The sequence below is a fragment of the Schistocerca americana genome, chromosome 3 (assembly GCF_021461395.2).
Source record: "Schistocerca americana isolate TAMUIC-IGC-003095 chromosome 3, iqSchAmer2.1, whole genome shotgun sequence".
In the NCBI taxonomy this organism is placed as follows: domain Eukaryota; kingdom Metazoa; phylum Arthropoda; class Insecta; order Orthoptera; family Acrididae; genus Schistocerca; species Schistocerca americana.
In genome coordinates, this window is record NC_060121.1 from 920,144,323 (window position 1) to 920,171,663 (window position 27,341).

At 40.5% G+C, this 27,341-nt stretch overlaps 1 protein-coding gene across 1 annotated transcript in view; it reads right to left on the minus strand.

The window, feature by feature from the left end:
• Positions 1–7,175: 7,175 nt before the first annotated feature.
• Positions 7,176–27,341, minus strand: part of LOC124606535 (protein bric-a-brac 1) — a 281,528-nt gene continuing 261,362 nt past the window's right edge. The window contains exons 10-12 of the mRNA XM_047138519.1: positions 19,614–20,134; positions 17,440–17,510; positions 7,176–7,317 (exon numbers count right to left, since the gene is read on the minus strand). Coding sequence (XP_046994475.1) covers positions 7,176–7,317; positions 17,440–17,510; positions 19,614–20,134 — 734 coding nt within the window. The remainder of the gene's footprint in view (positions 7,318–17,439; positions 17,511–19,613; positions 20,135–27,341) is intronic.

Below are 27,341 nucleotides of genomic sequence, written 5' to 3' on the forward strand. Positions count from 1 at the left end.
AGGACAAAATTGTATATTCCTAACATACATTATAATAATAAAATGTAAATTTATTTATATCGTAGGTTAAAATGTGTGTTAACATTTATTCTACGCCCATTAAGTATTCACTTGAACTTAAATATGTGATGAAGATAAAAGCTTTGTATTTTAATGTAAATCATAATGACAAAAAGTAAATTTACTTATTTATTTGTGGCACTGGGATAAAAATTTGTATTTCCATTCATTCTGCTATTTCAGACATTCACTTGAACTTACACCTGTAAAATGCAGGTTCTAATATTGTCCGCAAGCAATCATTCATAGAAAATAAATATTTGTATGGCATATAAAATGCTCACTTAATTTTGTATTAATTCACTTGACTTGTCCTATATTACTAGTACACCTGTGTACAATATGTAATCGACAGGACCAAATAAAAACCAAATTCAGTAAAAGAAAATCGTTCAAGTGGCGAGTCTTTCTATGACCAATAGACTTGTGAATTGATGTTGCACAACATGTCAAAGTAGATGGTGTCTACATAACAATCTTTGATGTAATGCAAGATATATACCGACAGTATTGAACAAGAGCAACAGACTGAAAACCAATCAGCTAATGCATTTTCGAATATGCAAAGACTTAAAACAGGGGTTTTGTAGTTCTGTTTCTGTTGTGTGAACCAAGTTCTTATGTATTTTTGTTAATAACTAGTGAGTATGTATTACCAACAACACTAATAACATTACTTTCTGTTGCAGTTTTGTGTCAACATTTGTGCAGGCTTGTTATCCTTCTAACAGTTTAACCTATGTTTTACACAACATGCTGCATGAATGTATGGTACTTTTCTTAACATTTATTTTTCATGTAGTAGTGCAGAATATGCAAGTATACATTTGTTTGTAATTATGAGCAATAAATTAATCCCCATTTGTTTCACAATGCGCCTATTTCCTTCCGAGTTTCTACCTTTTTCAACACACTTTTGTATTCTGGATGGATGGCAGGTATTCTACGGAAATAAGTCTGGATATACAAAAATGACTTATTTCCCGGTTTCTTCCACCACACCGTCAGCAGACACTGTAGAAAATGTCATGCTGCATGCTGCAGACAAGCACGTGCGCCCGCCTTCTGTTTGACCATGTCGATATGGCCCAATTTGAATAATACAATGTACGCGGACATTGTTCACGCGAACTGCCCACTCTCTGACTGAGCCTTAACGTTTCCATCTGACAGACGCATCACCAGCAAGAGTCAATGAACTCACTTCCTGAGAAACTGCATACGGATTTGGAATTTAATCAAGGACATAAAGGCAGAAGGAAAATTGTCAACACAGCATAGCATACCTGAACGGTTACCCATCAATACTGGCCACGCCCGACGGCGCGTAATTGATCTGACCGCAATGTGTGTGTAAACCGCGGCACTGCCATTGACTACTGCTTGTATGTCATAGAGACACAAGGCAGCAAAGTAAGACACGACAGGCATCATGTCACTTTTACTGATCCATAGCCAAGAGTCTGGAACAGTCTAAGAGACATTCTTGGCATTTGGGGGTAATTATGTCCACGATTGAAATTTTGGGTTAACGGCCAGTTTCAAGTGCTATAAATCATCCTTCAGCACATGTCATGCAGGAACCTACACACTCCATTTGATATTTTTCTGTCATTTTCCATACATATGTCAAAAAACCAAACGGCATCGTTAGTTACAGATATTAGCAAATAAGGTATTCAATGCATTTTAAGAACATTCAAGAATATTAGAGATATTATGCATCCAATTAAAAGGCAGCTTTGGTCTCGATGTTCCTGGAATATATAAAATTAATTGTAAATGCAGTAACATTGGCCAGTCTATACCTACAATGTCAGACTACTGCACACAGCACCAATACTGCAGTAAATATCATAGTTTTAAGTCTGCAGTTGCCAAACACACCCTCACAATCTGACAACTGTGGGCATTCTGTCATGATTGAGCTAAGAAGTGCAATAACAGCTTTAATCCGGATAGTGGCAACACCTTTAGTGGTGACTGGATACGGGCACTCAGTGTCAAATGGTACAAAGAAAGAAGCTGAATTATCCACCATTTAACTGAATAAGAATCTCAGGGTCTAGTGAAGCAGGGGATACAACCCGTCGGCTCTGACCAATGACGTCATACATTACTCATAGATAATGTCTTCACTTTCAGCCATAGACAATAAAACAGTTCTGTGTTCAGGATAAGCGCTACCATTGTACATTAAAATAATAGAATGTGATCCTAAAAGAGATCGCTACATATTGCTCAAACTATTCTGTGTGTGCATTTATTTAAATAATTGGTTGTTCGCAATTCATTCGGTACTTCATTTCATTCTTAGTGATCTTGAGGTAATTTGGATTATTAGTTTCTTATTTTAGGATAATTTTTAGTATCTCATTTTCGTTTGTAGGTATGGATTTATCTATTCCGATGAACCTGGATGATTTGAGAGAGACTATGTGAGTAGACATGTTGGCCACGATTTGTTTTTTAGAAATGTGTGGTCTCGTTGCCGAGTATGTTCGATGTCGTGAGTGAGGCGAACATATGCGCCTCACAAGTGTACATGCGCCATACTCACGACTTTTTCGTATGGCGCTGCAGCAAAGACCGGTTGTGGCAATCCATTAGACGAGGGACGTGGTTCGAAAAATCTAAGCTCGCCTTGAGAGGCATTATGAAAATCACGTACTGTTGTTGTTTGAGATATCCTGTGTGGCCATGAATGTTGTGTGAGTAAGCGTACAGTTGTGGACTGGTACTCTTTTTGTAGGGAAGGTTGTGGGGAATAAATGAAATATATGGGGCCGTTGGAGTGGCCGGGTGTTATGGTCGGAATTGACGAGTCACATTTTGGTGTCCGCAGCTCGTGGTCGTGCGGTAGCGTTCTCGCTTCCCGCGCCCGGGTTCGATTCCCGGTGGGGTCAGGGATTTTCTCTGCCTCGTGATGACTGGGTGTTGTGTGATGTCCTTAGGTTAGTTAGGTTTAAGTAATTCTAAATTCTAGGGGACTGATGACCATAGATGTTAAGTCCCATAGTGCTCAGAGCCACATTTTGGCAAAAGGAAGTACAACAGGGGGGAACCTCCGGTGGGATTGTGTGTTTTGGGGGTGGGGGGGCTGTTGTTTCAGGTCAAGAGTGTGACGATGTAGTGTTTAAAGTAGTACTTAATCGAAGGGAGGACGTTTTGGTCAGCTTAATTGAAGATCACTGCTATGATGAAAACTAAAACTTTCAGTCGATACTATTAGCATCGAAGGCGAAAAAAAAAAAAAAACAACTGATCCCGTAGTGAAGTACTGGATACAAATTGTATATGTGTCGTCTTATTGCCTCTTCGCGTAGTTCAAATGTAACGTACGCCCATTTCCACGTTTTCGTTAGCAGTGTACACATACACAGGTCAAGGGAAGTATGGGATACAAATATTATGTACGTAGCTCCTTCTGCTATCGGTAGTACTACTATCTACGTAAGAACAGACTATTCGTGGTAGCAGAGGCGAAAGAAACAACACATGTAAAATTTGTATCCCGTGCTTCAGTTGAGCTATTTAGTTCAACTGAACAACAGGAAATTAATGCTAACGAAAACGAAGAAATCGACGTAAGCTAAACTTGTATCCCGTACTGCAGTTACCCAATATAATTCGAATGAGGTTCGAGATACAACCAATATATATGTGACATGAGGTATTCTATGCTATCAATATTTCCATCCATTTTTTCCCCTTCATTTTCCACAGAAATAATACGATACAAACACGCGCTATCCTTAACGTGAAAATACTACTTGTCTTGATATATATCAACTATATTTTTCGTCTCTCGTATTCCTTTGTTTTTGAACAGCCTTGTCAGTTCTTTCATCTGTGTAATAAATGCTCTCTGGCCAATTCTGACGTCCTTGGTCAAAACCGACGGGCTGTATCCCCTGCTTCACTAGACCCGAATCTCAACTAATAGTCCTCCATCACAGCCATCACTACAATTTCTGATAGCACATGGAAGTTCCAGGCTTTATGATGTCCACATAACATACCGTAATTCAACCAACTACATATAAAAGTTTCACATGTCCTTTTAGTACGGCTGTTCTCCAGACGGTGAGCATCGTTGAAAGCTTGAGTTTAGGAAAAAAAACTCAGATGGGAAGAAACCTGTGAAACATTATTCAAGAGTTTCTGCACGCGCGCACACACACAAACTTTGGCAGTTTCCGGTGATAGAGGGAACAGTCTGTGGTGGTGGTGTTGTGCAAGACTCACACTGCCCCTTCATTAGTGAACTTACGCGAAGTTGTTCTTTTTTTAAAAAAAATGGCTCTGAGCACTATGGGACTTAACATCTGTAGTCATCAGTCCCCTAGAACTTAGAACTACTTAAACCTACCCAACCTAAGGACATCACACACATCCATGCCCGAGGCAGGATTCGAACCTGCGACCGTTGCAGTCGCGCGGTTCCGGACTGAGCGCCTACAACTGCTCCGCCATCGCGGCCGGCTGTTCTTTTCAGGATGGCTGACTGCGATAGTCTGCCTCACTTCTTCTCCGAAGATGCTGTTTTGGAGGAATTTTCTCTACTCTTAAGTAACTCCGTACACTCGAGATACTGTGAACTCAATCCCACTATACACAACACACAACAGTTTTCACATACAGGAATCATTTTTAGTTAGTTCAACAATTTCCGGTCTGACAGATACTATTACTTATTCTTTAACATAAATACAGTACATAAATCTTTCAAAGTTCTAGTTAGTCCACCATCCGGACCTCACGAAAGTAAGTGAATAATTCAGATAAGTGTCTTTTTTTTCTTTCTATAACCTTCAACTGTTTCCAATAATGACGGACGTCGCACCGTCATGGAGTATGGCGTGCTTGCTCCTTATGCTGGGCGTGTAACTTCTGAGGCGAGCGCTGCGGATACCAGCCAGCGCCGATCATCGCCAGTCCTGCACACACATAATCGTGGCGCAGTAGACACAGTTGCACTTTCACACACACGTCTTTAAAATAACGCGTAACGCGTGTTCGAGACGGTGTAAATACGAGTGTCTCTAGATTTTGCCCCGCAATTCGCGAGGCGCACACACACACACAACCAACCCCATGTTCTTACATAATTTTATCTGCATGACAACTCCTTTTACTCCACAGAAGAATTTTGAAATGTGTAATAATATGGTGTGTGTGTGTCAAAAAGATATATATATATATATATATATATATAAAAGAACGAGTCACTATATGTATGACAAAAAAAGAAACATACCCTGAATAGGTGTACTATAATTCTAAAACTGACTTGACCCACATTATAGTTATGGTTGTAATTATGACCCAAAGATGACGCAAATATCTAACTGGCATATTTCAATTTCCGTGGCAGAGTTATGTGGCCAATTCACAAAATATTTACGTTTATTTCCACTACGACTTCATTTTTGTTTTCTTATTCTTTTCCAGCACACATTCATTTCTGAAGTTCTGTATGACTTGCTCTGTTGCAAATCCTTTATCCATGGTGAAAAATAAATACAAAGTTCTGCTCCGAAAAACATGACTATGCAGTTGTATGCCACCTTCTCAAAATATATTGTAAAGACTGGAAGCACTGAAATGAGTTTGTACTTAGATCTCAATTTTTATCATTGATTTACCACTGGTTTTTTAAAGGTCAGGAAACATTGTTTCTGTCATTGATAAGTTACAGGTACAAATATAGATGAAAGGCGTTTCTATTTAGTCAACATGGGGTTTCAGTACTTGGTTAGGAGCAAGGTAGTGGACATAATAGTTTTTCCACCTGCTTAGTTGTTGTATTTTTAAAACTAATGTTCGTCAGTTATGCATACAGTATCCACCAAAGTAATGTAGTCAATGATTTCAAAGTGTCATCTTTGCTACTACAGTTACTGTCTCAGAACTAAACTTAATTTGCCTCGGCACTTTCGTTAGTTACACATGATCCCTAACTCACGCATTTTAATTGAAAAAGGTTTTACATTTTATGTATTTGCAAATATTCATTTCACATTTTTGGCAACAGGATGGAGTATTTTACAATAATAATGTGAATGGAGTTAAAAAACAACTACAACCTGTCCCTAAGAATCAGCCAGAGCTCTCTGCCTGGCACTAAAATTAATGCCAGTTGTTATTCACAATTTCTTCCTGTATCTGTTAAATTTTATCTCCATATGATTTTAAGATAGATGTCATAGAATTGTAGAAACAGTTTGTAAAACCAATTCAAGAAATAAGGGGGGGAGGGGGGGGGGGGACAAATAAAAGTGGCCCCGAGAATAAGAGTTGCAGGGTACAAAGAAGTGCAGCAGATGAAAGGAAATAATACGAACCTGACTATAGCAGATGTTGAAAGAGACCATCATTCATCTCTTGACACTTCTGGGCCCTGGGCAGCACGTTGCTGAAGGTGGTTTGAAACTTGACTGCTGCAGTCTCATCTGAAATGTTCTGTTGCAGTTCTTGAAGACTATGAGGGTCACTGCAAACACCTTAGACTTGAGGGCTCCCAACACAAGGTAATAGCACACTAAAAAAAAAAAAAAACACATCAGGGACCTGGCAGGCCAGCTAAGGCTGCAGTAGGGATGCATATGCAGGTCCATGTGGAGCGTTTGTCTGCACGAAGGATGTGATATTCTAGTCTCTTGCGACATATGTCGGGTTGATTTGGTAGGGCTCTGAAGGATTTTCTAGTGAACTGCTGCCACGTTTTCTGGTGTGCGGGCATATTTCAGCTATCTAATACCATTTTTGGACTCGACATTGCATGACTCCATTTAACTTCTCAGAAAGCAACTGACCACACCATTTCCATGATTCTGTTGTCATGTAACATTCCACAACAAACACTTGCTATCCCACTGTAACTTCATCCCTTTTGCACTGCTCCACTCACACTAACACAACCAACACTGCACTCTGAACCAGTGTGGATCACATGGCATGCGTACATGTGGTGTGCATGTCACGGGGTGTGATTAGCGCGTACATTCACGTGTAATTGTTTCCACTCATCTGGGCCCTTTTTATTTTCCCCAAGCTCTACTTAAATTTTTCACGTACACTCTGCTTTGTTCCTCCTAGACTTTCAACTGAATTCATGTTATAAACTTGTTTATACTGTATTCTCCACTTGACACGCAAACCAAAACCATTTGTGTCACTTTCGTATCTAAGTCACTGAAGACAGCTGGTTCTAAAGGCACGTTGTCAATTGCTGCTGCACTATCATCCCACTTGCTAGAACAGAAGATATTTGATGTTATAGTACACTATTAGTACTACTAATTAGAGTATTTCCAGATCTACTATTGTGTCACAGCATTTGATCAGTTCGGTTCACTATTTGCAAACCTATATGTCCTGGAAAAACCAACAAGTTCCAGACATACTGTCTGGCACTAAGTAGTGTTGTATGGTCCTGGGGAGATGGCACGCTACACTTCTTGTTAATTTACCTCTATACTGCGACCACAAAAGTTCTGTTGAATGTACAACAGGTTATAAAGAGCTTGTCCCTTTCTTCTATCTGTAGCTGCATTACAACAGATGTGTAGATAATTATTATTATTTTTACAATTATCAAGGAGTTTTTCAAAGATTACTTGATATACAGGGTTTCTACTGATTTTTCAGAGAATCAAATTCATGACTTTTCCATTACTTCTTTAGTTAAAATCATTACCTCTCAAAAACTGGAGTGGTATGAAAAAAACATTTTTTTTTAAAATGAACTGTTAACACTTTTGAAATGAAAGCTGGATGTAAAAATTCTTACATCACTTAAACTGATGACAAATACCTACACATGACTTACAGTGCAGCATTCATCAAATGCTACAAATGCATTCAGTTCTGACCTACAATAGGGTACTGCTATTTTCAGATTCACTGCATCATTTAAAATACAAATTGTTTTAACATAGTAATGTAGTGAAAACTTACAATCTTCAAAACAAAAGGTTCAGTGTTTTAAATATCTTGGCTAAACTTACTGAGCGAGGTGGCGCAGTGGTTAGCACACTGGACTCGCATTCGGGAGGACGATGGATCAAATCCGTCTTTGGCCATTCTGATTTAGGTTTTCAGTTGTTTCCCTAAACCGCTTCAGGCAAATGCCGAGATGGTTTCTTTGAAAGGGCATGGCCGATTTCCTTCCCCATCCTTCCCTAATCTGAGCGTGCGCTCCGTCTCTAATGACCTCATTGTCAGCGGGACGTTAAATACTGGTCTCCTCCTCCTCTTGGCTAAACTTGAAATTTCAACACCTGAAACTTCAGCTTCTTTTTTATCTCTGAGCTCTTTCATTTCTTGAAATGTTCTCCTTAAGATTGGTCACTTCATTTCCATCAGATTTCTTCTTTTTTAATGCTTGTATTCTTTGTGATGAAACAGCCTTCACAGCTAATATTGCTGATTTTGTGATGTCCATGTTTGGTTGTTTCTTACTGTTACGTAAGCCTCCCAAGCCAGATGTACTGCATTGTAAACACTTCTTTCTGCAACAACTGTATCATCAAAGTGTCCACTTTTTTGTTAACAGAAAAGTCTCTTTCAATTGCATGATTTTTATGAAACATACAGAACAGCTTCTATACAAACTTGATGGCGTCATAATTCACACTTTGTAGTACATTCAGCAGAAACTAACTGTTCCAGCTGTTTTTCAAGATATTCACAAAATTTTAAATATTCTCTCATCACTATGTCAACTGTTGATACAGTTTTACATTTTTTTGACACAAATTCTTCCAATGGAATTGTCACCTGAGAATTGCTCAAAATGGATGTAAGGATAACTTCAGGTAATAAACATGACCCACCTTTGACAAACTTAAATTTCAAAGGGCACTTCTTGGCGATTTTTTAAATGAACTGTACGACTTTTGAAATGAAAGCTGGATGTAATAATTCTTACATCACTTAAACTGATGAAAAGTACCTACACATGTAACTGTGCACTCATTTCTGAAAATAATGATACCCTTTCCCCTGCAATTCTTGAAAGCAGCACTTGCAATAAACCCTATACTGTATCCACATAATGACTTGTTTCATAGTTCTCTGCTAATATCAATAGCAAGTAATTTGACCGAGCGAGGTGGCGCAGTGGTTAGCACAATGGACTCGCATTCGGGAGGACAACGGTTCAATCCCGTCTCCAGCCATCCTGATTTAGGTTTTCCGTGATTTCCCTAAATCGTTTCAGGCAAATGCCGGGATGGTTCCTTTGAAAGGGCACGGCCGATTTCCTTCCCAATCCTTCCATAACCCGAGCTTGCGCTCCGTCTCCAATGACCTCGTTGTCGACGGGACGTTAAACACTAACCACCACCACCACCACCAAGCAATTTGCTAGAACAGTCTTCTTTATGAACTGAGACACATTATACATTAAATTGAACAACTCTTTGTACAATAAGGGGAAGACACTTACTCAAAAAATCAATGTCCAATTGATAATGACATAAGAAACTCAGGAAATGAATAGAATTAGAGAAACAGCTGTTCTGTCTGATAGTTCACCAGTACACATTAGATGACAGCACTGTCTTGGTTGGAGCTACAGTTTATACGTCATTTGCAGTAAGTGTATACACCTCATATAGGTCATTCATCAGTTTCATAACCAGAAGACACCCTGATGTGGTTGTTCAGTGTAAACTGATCACTTAATGTCAATGAGGCATGAAAGTTGCCCTGTTGTGAACTTGTAAATAAAAGTTTTGTCTGTGATTAAGATCCAGGTATTGTAATGTAAGGTAGGAAAATACTACATCATGTATTATACACAGTACTATAAATATTCCTGTTCATAATCTATACACCATTTGCTAAAGCTTACGGAAGATACTCTTTAAGACATTCTCAATGATGCTGCTGCTTTAAAAATGTAACACGTGAAAATTTTAGTAAGGATTTAAAACTGGTTTAATGATGTTCCTTAAACTCCAATAATTGTACATTGCTGTTTATAAACAGAACGTCAGTGAAAGAACCTTATTTACACGTGAAATGAGCTGCCTGTATATTGCTGCCAAGAGTATCTTTTGAAGGTTGTTCAAACTTGTCAAGTAACTGGCTATAACATAAATATATTATTGCTCTTTTCCAAGTGATGGAATACAGCTCAAGGTCTATAGCACAGGAGAAAATATTGTGCGCTAGGACACAAAGTAAACGTCCAGTAATAATACAATGCACCCACCATAGTTGATTTAATTAGAAAACATTTTTTACTAACTCATATTTGCACAAAAATGGTCATAAAAATAGTTTCAAATGCTCAATAGACATTCCATAAATTCAATGATTCTGTCTTTTGTTTTATTGCAAATGATGGAGTGCATCACAAGTAATAAAATTCTATGTTCACATATTTTACTAAGCACCATACACTATTTTAACTATAATTCATGTCAGTCATTGCAATGAGCATATTAAAAAACTTGAAAGATTTAATTGCACTACAATAAAGGTACAAAAGTATATCAAATTCTTCCGAGAATAAAAATTAGCAGACAAAAATACATAACAAATGGTAACTAATGGTAATGTATATCGAAACAATGAATAGCAAACAGGTAGCAGCTGAGCACCATTGTGCCTCATTTTCAGACTCTCTCTTTCATCTCAAGTCTTCTGTGACTTTCACATGCCATTACATTGAAAGTTTAAGGCTGTATGCCGACTTAAGCAAATTTTACTTCTAAAGATGTGCTGTCTTTTCTACACTTCCAAGTAGATAACTACATATACCATCATCACAACCATTAGAACAGTCACAAAAAAAAAAAGGACGCACTAGGTGATCTGAGGCATCACATGAAATCGCATAAAATAAATGACTATCACATTGGCAAGTTATCACTCACCTAAAAAAATAATGCCTACTCATATTTCATTTTAAATTGTTATTGAACCATTACCACCATTTATTTCCCTTCTGTGGCAAGCACCTTTTACATGGAACAACAAGATACTGTCCAGCAATTTGGAGGGATAGGGAGGGAGGCAGGGAGATGAAAATTTTGTTTTATTGGAAGTTTGTCAACATATTACAAGATTAATCAATGTTGCATGTATGCCACAACAAAGGCAAAACAAAGTACTACACATAAAATGTAAATGTAACACATAAATCTGAATTGGATGGACTAAATTTACGATAGACAAATAATAGATGGAGTGATTGTTTGGAACAATGATTATCTTTCTTAGTGGCTATCCTACTCAATTAACTAAGTTCCCCTTGTTTTCATCTTTTTAACCTTTCTCTAGTAAAGAAATAGCTTTGCAACAGACAGCTGCTACCTCATAAGCACACTATTATTATTAATAGCACAACCACAGGAAACACAACACACATCTGATGCTTAAAACAAAATTGTAGCACATTCCGAGGCTGAGGGCCACTATTTAAATATCTGAAGCAAAAGGTCTTTCAGATGAAGGACAATATATGCAAAAAATATCAAGGAGTGATCAAACACAGGTAAGTACCTCTTATTTCAGTCAAGTGCCATCAAAAATGACATTTGTATAAAAATCTGTAACTGGCCCTTTAATTTATGTTCCTGTTATTGTACTACGGCATATTCTTCTTTCTAACAAAATCAATATAAAATATTTATTTCTGATATACACAATATGTAGATGTATTGATGAACATAAGTGATACTGAAAAATGCATCTTCATAGAACATTTGTAATTTTTCAGCTAGGAAAAAAAGGTGTGAATTCATGAATCTAAAACAGCTTTTTAAAATTAGTCATTCCTTTTCCTAGAAACTAGATATTCTCTACTCAGCCCAAGTCTCATAAGGCTTTTCTGTGGCAAGCTTGTTTTCACTGAGATAAATCACATCTGTGTTGGATTTGCCACATAAAAGAACAGAGTTTCCTCGATTTTTGTTCGGAGCTTTCACCCAACTTTTATACATCAGAAAAAGTAAAGTAACACACTTAGTACCACTCATATAGAAGGTGTCCCTCCTAAAAGCACCCAATGCATTTTCTCTGGTGTTTTGCAGATATTTGCAACATAGTTTTTGCATTGTGTACCTGGAGTGAGCCCAAACAAATGCTGCACATACTGTCACACGTGATGCCCAGAGTCAATGGATAGTGTCAGTTTGTTTTCATTTGTAAATAAAATGATTTTTAAAGTGGAATTTTATATACCCACATGATAGAATGATCCTAAATTAGTCTACTGCAGTATTCATTTTATCAACAGGCATTAACTGGTACTGTAAAACATGAGGAATAAACCAGTACTTCAATAACAAATGAGCAGTTATGGTGCATGACAGTAGCTGTCGGTGTGGGCAGGGCCACGCTGTTGCTTCTGGTGTATTGGTTACTCTTCATGTTTTACTGTTCCTGTTAAAAGATACTGATAAAATGAAAATTGAACTAGACTAATTTGGGGTCACACTATCGAATGGGCTGTAAAGCTCTGCTTTAAAAATAATTTTGTTTGGGTGTTAACAGGAGATAAACTGACACTTTCTACTGACACTGAGTATCACATGAAAGACATGATGAGCAGTATTTGTTTGCAATAACTCTAGCTACATAATGAAAAACAATGTAAAATCCAGCATGGAATGTAATAATATTATGAAAAGGAAAGTTGCCACTCACCGTCGTCTATTTTTGATGCAGATTTATGGGCCGAAAGTTTCATTTGTTACAGTCTTTTTGTTGTGCCTGCCTGTGACTCAGCATCTCCGCTATATAGTGAGTGGAAACTTCCCTTTTCATAATATCATTAATGAAAAACAAAATTCAGAGTATCTGCTGAGACACCAAAAAAAATGCATCTTGAAGACTCTTAGCAGAAAGAACCTGTACATGCAACTGTCAAACTGAACTATGTCTGATGGGTTACCTTCAATGCAGCACTTACCCCACAATATTAAATATATATTGATGCATTATGCCTCCAAAATGAGAGTCCAATAGCCTATTACATTCAAAAATCACTGATATGTAATGTATACTTCAGAGGTAGGTACTGTACGTGCATAATTTCTACATGACTCAGCTAATGCAATACAAATTCCCATCTAAAATGGATCAACCTATCCGCTAGTAGTAGAATGACTTTCAGTGAATTTTTACATTACGTAAAAACTTAAAAAAAAAAATTTAAAAAAAATTCATCACCTATAGTCTTTTCATAGTGTTCTATAAATCCCCCCTCCCCCCCCCCCCCCCCCAAAAAAAAAAAGTAAATTAAATCAACTGCAGGTATTTCAAGGGGTCTCCTCAGTCTATGGCTTCTCAGTGGCAACTATATCTGTTGCAAAATACCATTCTGTCTGTCACTGTGTAATGCATCAAAATGTAGTCTCATTCCAACAACTGTTATCTGCTGGTAGGAAGTTTCCGCATTGTCACCAATCAGGAGAACAGTTCCACAATAAATGATGATAAATCAAACAACTTAAGTTTTTTTTAGGCTTTCCCAACATAGCAAATATTATTGAAGTTCTCATGTTTTGTCTCAAAAATAATTTCATAAACTATGCAACTTCTCCATAGAGCACCTGCTAATCTTGTTGTTGATTATTGGCAGAAGAGGACTACTTATGTAGTATTCTGGTTTAAGGAAGAAAGGTTAAGGTTTAGTTAGCTTCCTGCCAATGATAAGGCCATTAGGAAATTAGCACAAGCCAGGTGGGGCACAGGGGAGGAATTTGACAGTGAGATTTTCAAAGGAACTTGCTTAAGCAATTGTGGGAAATTAAGAAAACCTGAATCTGAGTGGCTGTTTGAGGATTTGGACACTGATTCTCCTGACATTTTGAGGAGGAGGTGGTGTTGGGACTAGTTGTTTTGTTTTAACACCCTCTTGATGAGATCATTACAGACAGAGTACAAGCTTGAACTGAGCAACGAAACTGGGCCTGTGCTAATCAAAGAAACCATCTTGGCATCTACCTTAAACAATTTAGGGAGATGATGGAAAACCTTAATCTGAAATGCCACATGGGGATTTGAACAACCATAATCTCGAATGTCATTCCAATGTCTTACCACTAGTTGATTCAAGTTCAATGTGTCTTAACCATTGCATCCCAATAGTTGGTATCACCAATTTTCCAAATCCAGTGCTTAAGACGTCAGTTCTGTCAATTTTTTAAATCTATGCCCACAAACATTATAACCTGTCACAGCAAAAATAGCTCTCATCCTGATATCTGAGTGACCTGTTCTTCCTTTTGAACTTCCCTAAATCCATTCCCCACTCATGATCAAGAAAGGAACTGATAATTCTAAAATTAGGATTGCAGCACGTACTTTTGTATGTGTCTATAGACAGTACAAAATATTTTGCCTCCTGAAGGTACGTGTTGTCCATAAAGCTGTCTGAGCAGTGAATCTTTTTGTTGCTATAAAATAGTTCTTAGCTAGAGCACTGCATCCATATTGCAGAACTGCATGAACAATGCTCACTTTGCCCATGTTGCAGAAGCAGGTGCCTGGCAACAGGTGAGTGACCCTGCCATGTGGCTTAAGAAGCACAAGCTTTGTACAGCTCTGTGACATGTAGTGGAACTAATGGGCCCAGCAAGCATTAGAATGTATTTTGAATTAGAATTTCTTTTCAGCTGCCAATTTTCCAAGTTTTCTATAAAGAATGTGTATGCTGTGTACCTGAGATTCACTATTACACAGTGACTGAGTACAACCACGTATAAACATTAAGGAGAAAATTGAATATTGAATGTGATTGATTTAGCTTTGACAGAGCAAATGAAAAGGAATTATGTTGAGGATCATGACAACATATTACAATTGTCAACTTCACTTATATTAACAAAGGAAGACTTCAATCCAGCTAAACAGTAGTAAGCAATAGGCAAATGAACTGACAGGACTCATTACAGTTGACAGTATTAACTGCAAATAATGAAATGAAGGAACGGAGTGCAAGGTGTATTGGCAAGAAGAGATGAGTATTATTCGAATAAATTTCTATTGGGATAATTATTTGAATAAATAGGTCATTCACACAAATCTATGCACAAATAAATTATTTATAACTTAAATAATGAATAATGTAGAATGCCACTGTATTTTCTTTGTTTATTTTTTGTATCAAATTCTATGACTAGTGTTCGTTCCCTTGGGTCAGTGCTGTTTCTGTTTGATAAATAAGTTACTAATGGATTGTTCATAAGTGTGCCTAGCTGGCTCAGTGGGTTATTTTCCAGATGAAAAAACTAAAGGTTTCATGTTTGATCTCCCTGTTGGTAATATGATTTTTTACTCTTACTTATAACTTCTTTCATTTCCGATAATGAGAAAAATGCAAAGTCAAGTTGCAGTATGTTTTGGAGTATATATTAAACTGTAGGTTCCTCTCCAAGTGGCTGTATAAGGTTCAGGTGTGTGTGTGTAAGGGGGGGGGGGGGGGGGGGGGGGGGAGCTAGGGCACATCACCATGCCTAGTAAAGCACTGCAATGTTCAAAACAAACTTTGGGTTGAGCACAACTTTACTTACTTTACAGAAACATAAAAATACTTAATAGGCAGTTGGCGTTATGGGTTTCACTACCAACACAGTCCATTTCAAATGATTCTGCACTTGCCAGTACTTCCCCCTTCTCTGTGCTAACATGTGGAAGTACTTTACAAGTAGCCACAGGTGAGAGTGCAGCCAACAGAAACTCTTAATCTGCAGCACCTTCTTCCACTGCAGCAAAATTGCTTGCACTATAGGATATTTATGTCTTATTGATATAACTATGCAATTTGTTCATGTTTGTAGTGCTTCAAAATGAGTGAAGCAAGTAAGAAATCAGTTGATAATGACTAACAACAGACTTTCAAGAGCTCCTATAACAATTGTGGAGTGTTGCTATACATACAAAATCATCCAAAAATGTTTTAGGATTAACTCTGACTAAGCTTTCTATCAGAATATGAAATAGTTTCTCATTCCGACTTGTGTATGTGTAAGATTCAAACATTCAGGAAGAGACAATGGATTAGAGTACATAACAGAATGCGTAAACTGCAGCACACTGACATCTTTTTTAATGAGAAAGTGTCAAGAAACAACTGGAAGACATTTTTTACCTTTATACACTGACTGGAATTAGTGTAGCATTGTCTTACCCACAATTTAAAAACAGAGAGTTCACCTGTATTGCTATCCATGACCAATGGAAGCTTACAACAAACTTGGGACATATAACAGCCAAAAAAATGTATAAGAAATTGGGACATGAGTTCTGTATGATGTTACAATGTAAAAAGAAAATTTTATTTTGTATGTGAAATAGGATATGAAATGAACATGGAATCAAACGAATTATCTTATAAAAACTACTGCAAAACTGAAGATTTATCAGTTTTTGCTGAAAACATTGAGAGCTGAAAGTCATATATCATTAAATAAGGACAATTTCAGGGGATTTAATACAGTGCTATCCTCTTTGCAAGAATTATTTTCTTTAGTGACAAATCTTCACAAGTCAAATAAAGTTTAAGAGGAAATCTTCGAAAAAAAATAGTTGTTCAGACAACTAATTTAAAAGCAACAAAAAGTAAATTTGTTTAATAGGTGACAAAGAAATGTTGTAGTAAATGTCATTGAATTTCAATTTTATCTATTATTCATAAAACATTTTTATTCTTGTAAGTGAATAATGTTTCAAATAATATTTAAACAATGAAAAATCCATCATTGAATATAAAAATATCATGAAAAGGATAGTCGCTACTCACCGTTTAGCAGAGATGCTGAATCACAGACAGGCGCAACAAAAAGACTGTCGGAAAGTGAGCTTTTGGCCAACAAGGTCTTCTCTGGCATCTGAAGACAGACTCAAGAGTTGTGTGTGTAAGTTGCAATTGCGCACGTGCACTTGTGTGTGTGTGTGTGTGTTTTGTCTATTTTCAACAAAGGCGCTGTTGGCCGAAAGCTCACTTTCCGAAGCTCTTTTTGTTGTGTCTTCAGCACCTCCGCTATATGGTGAGAGGCAACTATCATTTTCATAATATTGTTTGAATAATATTTGTTATTCACCAGTAACAAATACTAATTTTTATCTGTATTTGTTATTCACCACTCAAATTTTGCCCATCTCTGGCAGTAAGCAAAGGGTGTACTGCATATGTGCAAACTGCAAACTCACAGCCTGTGTGCAAGTTAATGCAAATGCATGACAATCACGTCACTATGAACAGGCATTCACTCAGCTGTGCCATCTCCACTGCTGTGGAGAACCGCTCGCTCAGCTGTCATTACGCAATACACCATTGGTAACCTTCAACAACTTCCACCAAAGTATGTGAAGTGTACTGCCACTCTCTTTCACATACCGCAACTATACTAATACCACACAAATCGGACATGAGCTTGCAGTGCTCTAATGCCATCCTGAGATCTTCCTCTAACAATCAACAGCACCTGGAGATGAGAAACGGGTTCTCAAATCAAAATAACAAATTCAGAGCCCAAGTGTCTTAGTAACATGAATATTTTTGAACTTCCTGAAAGGTGCCAGAATGTGATGCAAACCAAGACATTTGTCTCATATAGGAAATTCTCTTACCAACTGAGTTACCCAAACACGACTTACAAACGAGCACCCATATTTCATCTCCCTGTATCCTTCTCCTACCTTTCTAATTCTAAGGAGACTCCCCTCTATACCTTGCTGGACCATCACCCCTGGGACAAGGAATAGAACAGACAATGGCTTTGTTCATTAAGGGTTCCACAACAAATTTAGAGTGAAAATGCAATAAGATGTTTGAATCTAGTGGCTTCCTGGTAATCCCTTCACTTTCAAAATACAAAACTTTTCCCTATTTAAAAATTTTTCTCCCTCTTCCTCCAGTCACATTGTTTCTTTAAAATATTCTCTATATTTTAGTTCTTCTAGCACTGCAACTTGAAGCCCTTCCAAACATTGCTCCTTTTCCTCATGGTGTCACTTTTGTTCTGAGAATACAAAGATCTGCGAACTAGAAGACGAGTTACCGTTTTGATATACCTGAGATCAGAAAGTCGTTCAGAGCATATTACACATACACGAGAATATCATATACCTTTGCAAGAAGAGAATTTGGGACAAGTCTTGCACTATGTGCACCTACATCTGAAGGAAATCACAATGGAATGAAATTTCTCCCTAAAGTATAATGTGTACTCAATATAAAAAAAAGTATATAATGCATGCCACAACCATAAATATTATCTATCATTATAACACAATGCTCCCATACGAAATCAGCCGTAGATTTCTTTTCAAGCTCTTTGTTATTTTCTGTTAAAACAGATTCTTGAGAAGCTGCATTGTACCTCAACATGACAGCAATATTACCAAGGACTGTTCACATGTGTTGCAGAATACAGCAACACAAGGAAAATAAATGTTGTTATAGGATTGCGAAGTGCACTGAATAATGCATACTAGACAATAAATCTTCCAATCACTCAAATCTAATAACAGGTGGGCCCAAGTACTGTAGAAGCAGGTCACTGAGACCTGCAAAGTACATAATAATGGCAACTACAAAAGTATTTGTAACTGTATGAAAGTCCATTCAACACGTATTTCTAGAATAATCTTTCACATGCCTACAGACATGCATATATAGATATATACTTTATATTTATTTATATATATATATATTTTTAATACACAACTTTATTTAGTTTTTCTTTTCTTAAAACTTATAAATATATTTTGTGTCATTATAGTCACATATACTCAAATTTTAAGTCTTTTAATTAAATTTTTTCACACATGTATAACACGCACTGATTTCACAGTTACTTTAGGATGGATACCTAACATAAAAGCAGTTCATTTCTTAAAACAAAATTTAAAAAAGGTGCTAAACAATAAGCAGCCTCTACAGATGTTGTAACAACACACTCAAAAATTATTTGTTAAAATACAGCTATAAAAATAAAAATTTCTTGCATTTACTAATAGCTTTTTTTGCAGCAAGCTACAAAATGCTCTGTTAACAGCCAGAGCAGTTTAAAACGATTTTCTTGTTTCCAGTGCTACACAGTGCTCACATTAAAAACACTGTCGTAAAGGCAGAAGTCGAAATAACTAAAACATAAAAGAAAATGACAATAGTGAAGTGGGCATATAGAGGAAAAAAACGCCCTATTAAAGCAACTGTCACTGACAGTTGAATACATTAATAAACTACTTTTTCATACTGCTGGGTGCACCATCCCATATGAGAGTATTCAGTGAATGTGATTTGTTATTATAACCATGTGTGAAGGAAGCACTTCTCAGCTACTGTGTGGCTGGTAAAGCTGATGGGGCTGCTGTTGCTGTGGCTGCTGCTGTTGCTGCTGTGGCTGGGGTTGTGGTGGTGGAGGCTGTTGTTGCTGCTGTTGCTGGGGTTGTTGTTGTGGTGGTGGTGGTGGTGGTTGTTGTTGCTGAGGTGGTGGTGGTGGTGGTTGCTGCTGCTGCTGAGGTTGCTGCTGCTGCTGCTGCTGTTGTTGTTGCTGCTGCTGCTGCTGCTGCTGTTGTTGTTGTTGTTGTGGAGAGTGATGCTGTTGCATATGCTGTGGAGTATGTTGTGGTGCAGGTGGAGGTGGTGGTGGAGGAGGTGGTGGCTGCTGGTATGGGACTACCATTATTTGTGGAGGTGGGGGAGATGCAACCACTTCTTGATGACCTTCTGCTTCATATTTACACCGTTTGAACCTACCATACAGAGAAGAATAGGGAAGGTTGTAATGAATAGCAGCTTGGTTAATGCTCATTTGGCCAATTCTCACTGCCTCTAAAGCCTCTCCCATGGCATCCTCTGACCAAGGAGTTGGATTGCTTCGTGATAATTCAATGCCTTCACGCTTGCAACGTCCGTACAATGTGCCGGTTGGAATACCAAACTCTGTGGAGGCCCGTTGCACTGATGATGCTCCAGACCTTATAGATTCCAGGGCACGTTCCAAGTCATCTGGACTCCACGTCGTTGGTGCAGCATTGAAGGGAGCAGCTAGTCTGATACCTTCACGTCTTGCTATTTTATACAGTGTACTACTTGGTATACCTGCAGAAAAGATTATTGTCATTTGTTAGAAAGCAAACACGAAAAAAATTGATAGTCCTGCCAGTACACACCAAAGAAGGTTATTCAGTGTCAATAAGCACCAAAACTTGATAGTGACTGTTTCCAAGTTCAACTCACAATTTTCTATATTCATAGCGTCAAATGTACAATGTGCACTGTACTACTTGTTTTCATAATATAAACAAGGAGGATTCTAGGGACCTCAAGGAAGTATTCAAAAAACATGCCGTATTTTACACAGGAACTCAAGACACTCAAAGAATCTTTTATCCTTAGTCTGGGAATCTATGATCACAACCATAGGTGGAAGCATAAATGGTCAAAGACACGGCTAGCTAGGGCAAAACCACCTGTGGTGATTAACATACACAGCGACAACATCAGCAAGTTGGTGGTGGCATGTCTGTTGCTGTTAGAAGTAGTTTACCTTGTCGCGAAATTGAAGTAGATAGTTCCTTTGAGTTAGGATGGGCAGAGGTCATTGTTGGCAACTGGAATAAAATAATAACTGTATCCTTTTTATGGACCTCCAAAATTTACCCTTGATATGTTGGTGAAAATACATTTTTAATTCCGGAGGTACACATAAAATATCAGCTGAAACTGTGCTAAACGCATTCTCTGGAAATTATTTGGAGCAGTTAAAATGAACCCACGTAAATAATGAACAATTGTGAAAACACACTTGACCTCTAAGCAACAAATAATGCTAAGCTAGTAATGAACATCAAAACAGATAAGGGATTAGTCAACATAGGGTTGTCGTAGTGATATATATTGTAACCCACAAATACTTCAAAAATAAATGAAAAATATACCTATTCAAAAAAGCATATAAAAATTCACTTGATGCAATCTCCACTTCTTCCAAGTTAACAATGTAAGTGTAGACCAGATGTGGCTTGAATTCAATGAAATAGTATCAGCAGCAATTGAGAGATTTATATCAAATACGAGGGCTCTTCAATAAAGAACTTTAACATACTGTAGTAGTTTCATTGTTGGGGCTCCTGGTTCCTGCCTGTGAGAGGCAGGCAAGGTCAGACATGTTCAGTATCGCCTACCGATGCAACGGAGGTAACATGCGAGGAACAATATGCAGCTCCCAAAGTCTGCTTTCATCTCAAAAAATCTTCAGCTGAGGTCTATACAATGTTACAGGAGGCCTATGGAAAGTCTGTTCTTGCCTATAGCACAGCTTGAAGGTGGTTTAAAATGTTTAAAGAGGGAAGACAATCAATTTCAAAGGAAGGTGGACCCAGTGCTCCAGTTACTGCTCTTGCAGAAGAAAACATCAACACTGTTGCTGTCATTGTGAGAGAGGACTGACGAATTACCATAAGATCACTTTCTGAAATACTGAACATTTCATTGGGTACCACCCACACATTGGTGACAAAAATTACACATGACGTGTTAGTGCACGATGGGTTCCAAGACTGTTGATTCCCGAACAAAAGGACATTTGCGAGCAGGTCTGTATGCAGTTAAAGTTGTAATCACTGCTGATGAAACTTGGTTACATTATTGTGATCCTGAGAGCAAACAGCAAAGCTCAGTGTGGAAATCTCCTCGCTCACCAACCCCCAAAAAAGCAAAAGTGGTTGCTTCTGCTGGGAAAGTTATGGTCATCTTGTAGCGACGCTCCCGCGCGCTAATCCAAGCTCGCCGGTGTGTGTGTGTTTGTGTGCTGTGCGCGTGTGTCAGTGCAGTGTTGTGCGGTTGTAATTACTTTACGCGACGTTTGTGTAGTTCCGCGCCCAGCCTCTAGAGGTGCTGTGTTTTCTAGCTTTTATATACGTTCTGTTATTATTATTATTAATCCTTGTTGTTTGAGTTAGTGAGTAGTTCCGTGCCTCCTGACTTGTGTGGACGAGTACTGTTTTCCCTCCTAACTACGGAAGTTTCCGAGGATTAAGGATCCTCTGTATAGGCCGGAAGCAAATTTTATAGCTCCGATCTGTCCATGCATGCCGGGCGTCGGCAGATACGCGCTCGCAATAAAGTTATTGTTGCTCAACTGAAGGTCTTCATTCTTCTGAATCACGTTAAGCAAAGGTCGGACAGCCACCAGTTTAGCTGAACCCGACAAGTGGTGACCCCGACGTGATTCAAGCAAAGCCCGACGTGATTCAAGCAGAGCCCGACGTGATTCGAGCAGAGTCCGATGTGATTCGAGCAGAGTCCGACGTGATTAAGAAGAAGCAGCCGTGAGCTACGCAAGTAAAGAGCACATAATGACCGAACAGCAGGCCGTCTCCAGGATTGCAGTCCGTTTGCCGCCGTTCTGGCCCGACAACCCGGTACTCTGGTTCGTGCAGGCAGAGGCAAGTTTTAGCTGCCCTGGAATAACGGTCGAAGCAACTAAATTGGCGCTGATTGTGAGCCAACTCGACCAACGTTATGCAGCCGAGGTGCAGGACATAATCACAGCACTGTCCGAGGCTGGAGCTTATGCCAGGCTAAAATCAGAGTTGATTCGACGGGTGGCCGCGTCACAAGAGGACCGGATACGTCAGGTTCTGACAGAGGAAGAAATTGGCGACAGGAAGCCTTGTCAATACCTGCGACATCTACGCAGCAAAGTTGACACTGTTACTGTGCCAGACAGTCTGCTCAGAACGCTGTGGAGCAGTAGGTTGCCGCTGCAAATAAAAGCCATAATCGCCTCACAAACGGACATGCCGCTGGATGACGTGGCGCAGCTAGCAGACCGGATTCAGGACTCGATCACACCGGCTCCGGTCAGTGCAAACAGTACCACGTCTGTAGCACGAGCCGACCATGATTCTCTCGCTGCCAAGGTTGAGCTTTTGTGCGCCCAGGACAGTGCGCTGCTGGCACGTGACGACGACAATAATAGAAGAAGGCGATACAGACGGCGGCGTTCGAGAAGCAGATCTTCCGGCGGTACTACCACTCCGCAAGGCGAGGTACCGTTGTGCTGGTACCACCGACGATTCGGCGATCAGGCAAGGAAGTGCACATCGCCATGCTCGCACCCAAACGCCACCGGCGGTCGACAATAGGCGCAACCGACTGCCAGTTATCCTCCAAGCGCCTGTTCGTTACCGACAGGAGTTCCGGCGTTAAGTTTTTAATAGATACTGGGTCGGACCTGAGTATCATACCACGAACAGCCATACATCGTTGCCGGCCGCCAACTGCCTTCCGTCTGATGGCTGCCAACAATTCTTCCATCGCAACATATGGCACACAGAGGATGGAGCTTAATCTCGGCCTACGTCGCGCGTACGAGTGGAATTTTACAGTGGCTGACGTCACGGAGGCGATCGTCGAGGCTGATCTCCTCGCGCACTACCACCTGCTTCCGGACGTCGCGAACGCACGCTTGGTAGACAGCGTCACTGGCTTAGCAGTCACGGGTTTCCGTCGCAACACCGCAACGCACAGTGCCAAGTTGGTCCATGCTACGGAGGGTGAGTACACTGAATTACTGCTTAACTATCCGAACTTGACCAGGCCGCCCGGCGCTCCCAGGTTCATACCACATGACACGGTGCATCACATTCCAACGACTGATGGTCCCCCAGTAGCATGCCGACCTGGGCGTCTCGCTCTGGACCGATTGAAGATAGCGAAGGCAGAATTTGACGCCATGATTCGCGAGGGCATAATGCGGCCATCTAAGAGCCCGTGGTCCTCCGCATTACATCTTGTTCCGAAGAAGGGTGGAGCTTGGCGCCCATGCGGTGACTACCGTGCGCTTAACGCGCAAACAGTGCCGGACAGATATCCCGTTCCGTTACTGAGGGATTATAATCACGCTTTACATGGTGCCACGGTGTTCACAGTTCTGGACTGCGCTGAAGCGTATACACAGATTCCGGTGGCCAATGACGACATTCCAAAGACTGAAATAATAACGCCTTTCGGTTTATTTGAAAGCAAATTTATGACTTTCGGTTTACGCAATGCCACTCAGACCTGGCAAAGGTTTATAGACTCGGTTCTCCAGGGGCTGCCGTTCTGTTTCGCCTACCTGGACGATGTGTTAGTGTTCTCTGCTGACCGCGATCAACACCGACAACATCTGCGAGAGATTTTCGAGCGATTGGAGCGTTACGGTGTCGTCTTGAACGTGGACAAGTGTGTTTTTGGGCAGTCAGAGGTGACATTTCTTGGGCATAAGATTTCTGCTGAAGGCTCTCTTCCTCTGTCCGAGAAGGTGGACGCTATCTTGCAGCTACCCCAACCAACTACGATCAAAGAATTACGTCGTTTTTTGGGGATGCTCAATTTTTATCGACGACACCTTCCTCACGCTGCGGAGCTGCAGGAACCTTTGACGGCGGCATTATCAGGCCCTAAAGTAAATAGCAAGTCTCTGATACAGTGGACAGAGGACATGTGTTCTGCGTTCGAGGCAACTAAGAGGAGCATGGCCAACGCGGCGCTTCTCGCACACCCACGGCTCGACGCGCCCTTAGCAATTGTCGTAGATGTGAGCCAGACGGCGATCGGTGCCGCGTTACAACAATGGTCCGACAACGCATGGCAGCCACTGGCGTATTATTCCCACAAGCTTTCGCCTGCACAGAGAAAATGGAGCACATATGACCGTGAGCTCCTGGCAGTATACCAGGCAGTGAAATATTTTCGCCCCCAAGTGGAAGCGCGAACTTTCACGATATATACAGACCACAAGCCACTCACGTTCGCCTTCCGTCGGAATAGTGTCAACTGCTCTCCCCGTCAATTTCATCACCTTGAGTTCGTGGCCCAGTTTACTACCGACATTAGACATATTTCTGGGATCGACAACATTGTTGCGGATTGCCTTTCACGGATCAGCAGTGTTTCCTGTACCATAGACTTTCCTGCACTGGCACAGGCACAGAGAGACGACGAAGAACTCCTTGCCTATGTTAAAGACACGGCTTCCGCATTGCAACTGAAACTCGTTGATGTTCCGGGGGATGACGTTTCTCGCGGCCGACCTCGTCCCTTTCTGACGCCGGCTTTTAGAAGACAAGCCTTTGATATAGTACATGGATTGTGCCATCCCAGGGTACGCCCAACATTCCGCCTAGTATCGCAACGTTTCGTGTGGCCAGGCATGCAAAAAGACTGCCGTGAGTGGGTCCAATCTTGTCTTCAGTGCCAACGCTGCAAGATTAATCGCCATGTACACGCACCGATCGGTGATTTTCTGGATACCACCGCCCGCTTTGCCCACGTTCATTTAGATGTAGTCGGACCACTTCAACCTTCGAACGGGCAAAGATATCTGTTTACAATGATCGACCGTTTTACACGTTGGCCGGAGGCAGTGCCGGTGGATAATATCACAGCAGACACATTAGCTTCCGCTTTTGCAATGACTTGGTTGGCAAGATTTGGATGCCCACTACATATTACCACTGACCGTGGACGGCAATTTGAATCAGACCTGTTCTCACAGCTGGCCAAGTTTTGTGGTTACACCCACCATAAGACCACAAGTTATCACCCAGCAAGCAACGGAATGATCGAACGCTGGCACCGTTGTTTGAAGGCCGCGCTGATGTGCCACGAAGAAACCTGGACAACCGCACTACCAGTGGTCTTGTTAGGCTTACGGACGACTTTCAAACCAGACCTGGGGTCGTCAGCGGCAGAACTGGTTTATGGAGAAACACTGCGCCTTCCTGGTGACTTTGTAGACGCTGATGCCACAGAGACAGTTGCTACTGGCCAGCCGGATTTCTTGCGACGATTGAGGGACCATGTATCAAAGATTCGCCCTCCGAAAGCCACATGGCATGGCAAGCAGCCCACTTTCATGCACCAGGACCTGGAACAATGTCGTCACGTCATGCTCCGCACTGAGGGCGTTAAACCGCCTCTACAAGCTCCTTATTCTGGTCCATATGAAGTGCTACGGCGCAGTGCCCACACCATGGATATCCTAGTGAACGGCAAAACCATGACTGTTGTGTTGAATCGGGTTGAACCTGCGTATGTTTTTCCTGACACCCCACTAGCGGCACCTCGTCGTAGGCATCCATCTATCGCTGTTCCAGACACTGACGCCACATCTCCGGCGCCGGCTCTTCAACATCCGCCGCCCAACGCAGCACAACATCCGCCTCCAGACGTTGTTCCTCCTCCTCCGCCGAGGACGACCCGTTCTGGACGTCGGGTGCACTTTCCGGCGCGGTTGCTCGACGCCGACGCTCCGCTTCCGCCCGGGGGGCTGATGTAGTGACGCTCCTGCGCACTAATTCAAGCTCGCCGGTGTGTGTGTGTGTTTGTGTGCTGTGCGCGTGTGTCAGTGCAGTGCTGTGCGGTTGTAATTACTTTACGCGACGTTTGTGTAGTTCCGCGCCCAGCCTCTAGAGGCGCTGTGTTTTCTAGCTTTTATATACGTTCTGTTATTATTATTATTAATCCTTGTTGTTTGAGTTAGTGAGTAGTTCCGTGCCTCCTGACTTGTGTGGACGAGTACTGTTTTCTCTCCTAACTACGGAAGTTTCCGAGGATTAAGGATCCTCTGTATAGGCCGGAAGCAAATTTTATAGCTCCGATCTGTCCATGCATGCCGGGCGTCGGCAGATACGCGCTCGCAATAAAGTTATTGTTGCTCAACTGAAGGTCTTCATTCTTCTGAATCACGTTAAGCAAAGGTCGGACAGCCACCAGTTTAGCTGAACCCGACAATCTCATTCTTTTATATCAAGGAATGGTTTATCAGCATGTTGTACCTGCACACACATCAGTAACTGGACAATACTACAGGGATGTCCTGAAAACATTGAAGTCCAAAGGCCACATTTCCGTGAAGCAGGCTTGCACCACGATAATGCACACCCGTATATTGCCAATGTTGCTGCTGAATATCTTGTAAAAATCAAAGTGTAATGCATCCCTCACTCTCCCTATAGTCCGGAGTTAGCCTCATGTGACTTTTTTCTATTCCCTAGCATGAAGAAATGCCTTCGTGGCAGGCATTATCAATCATTAGAAGCGGTGGTGAAGGCTGCGGAGGCAATTTTGAAGGTCCTCTCAAAAAATGGTTTCCAACATGTATTTGAAGACTGGCAGACACTGTTACAAGTGCATCACATTCATGGGATACTACTTTGAGAAGGACCATCAATTTTGAGGATGAGTAAAGGTATGTTGTCAAAAGAAAATTATGATCATTCTTTATTGAACAGCCCTCGTAAATTAACAAATGATG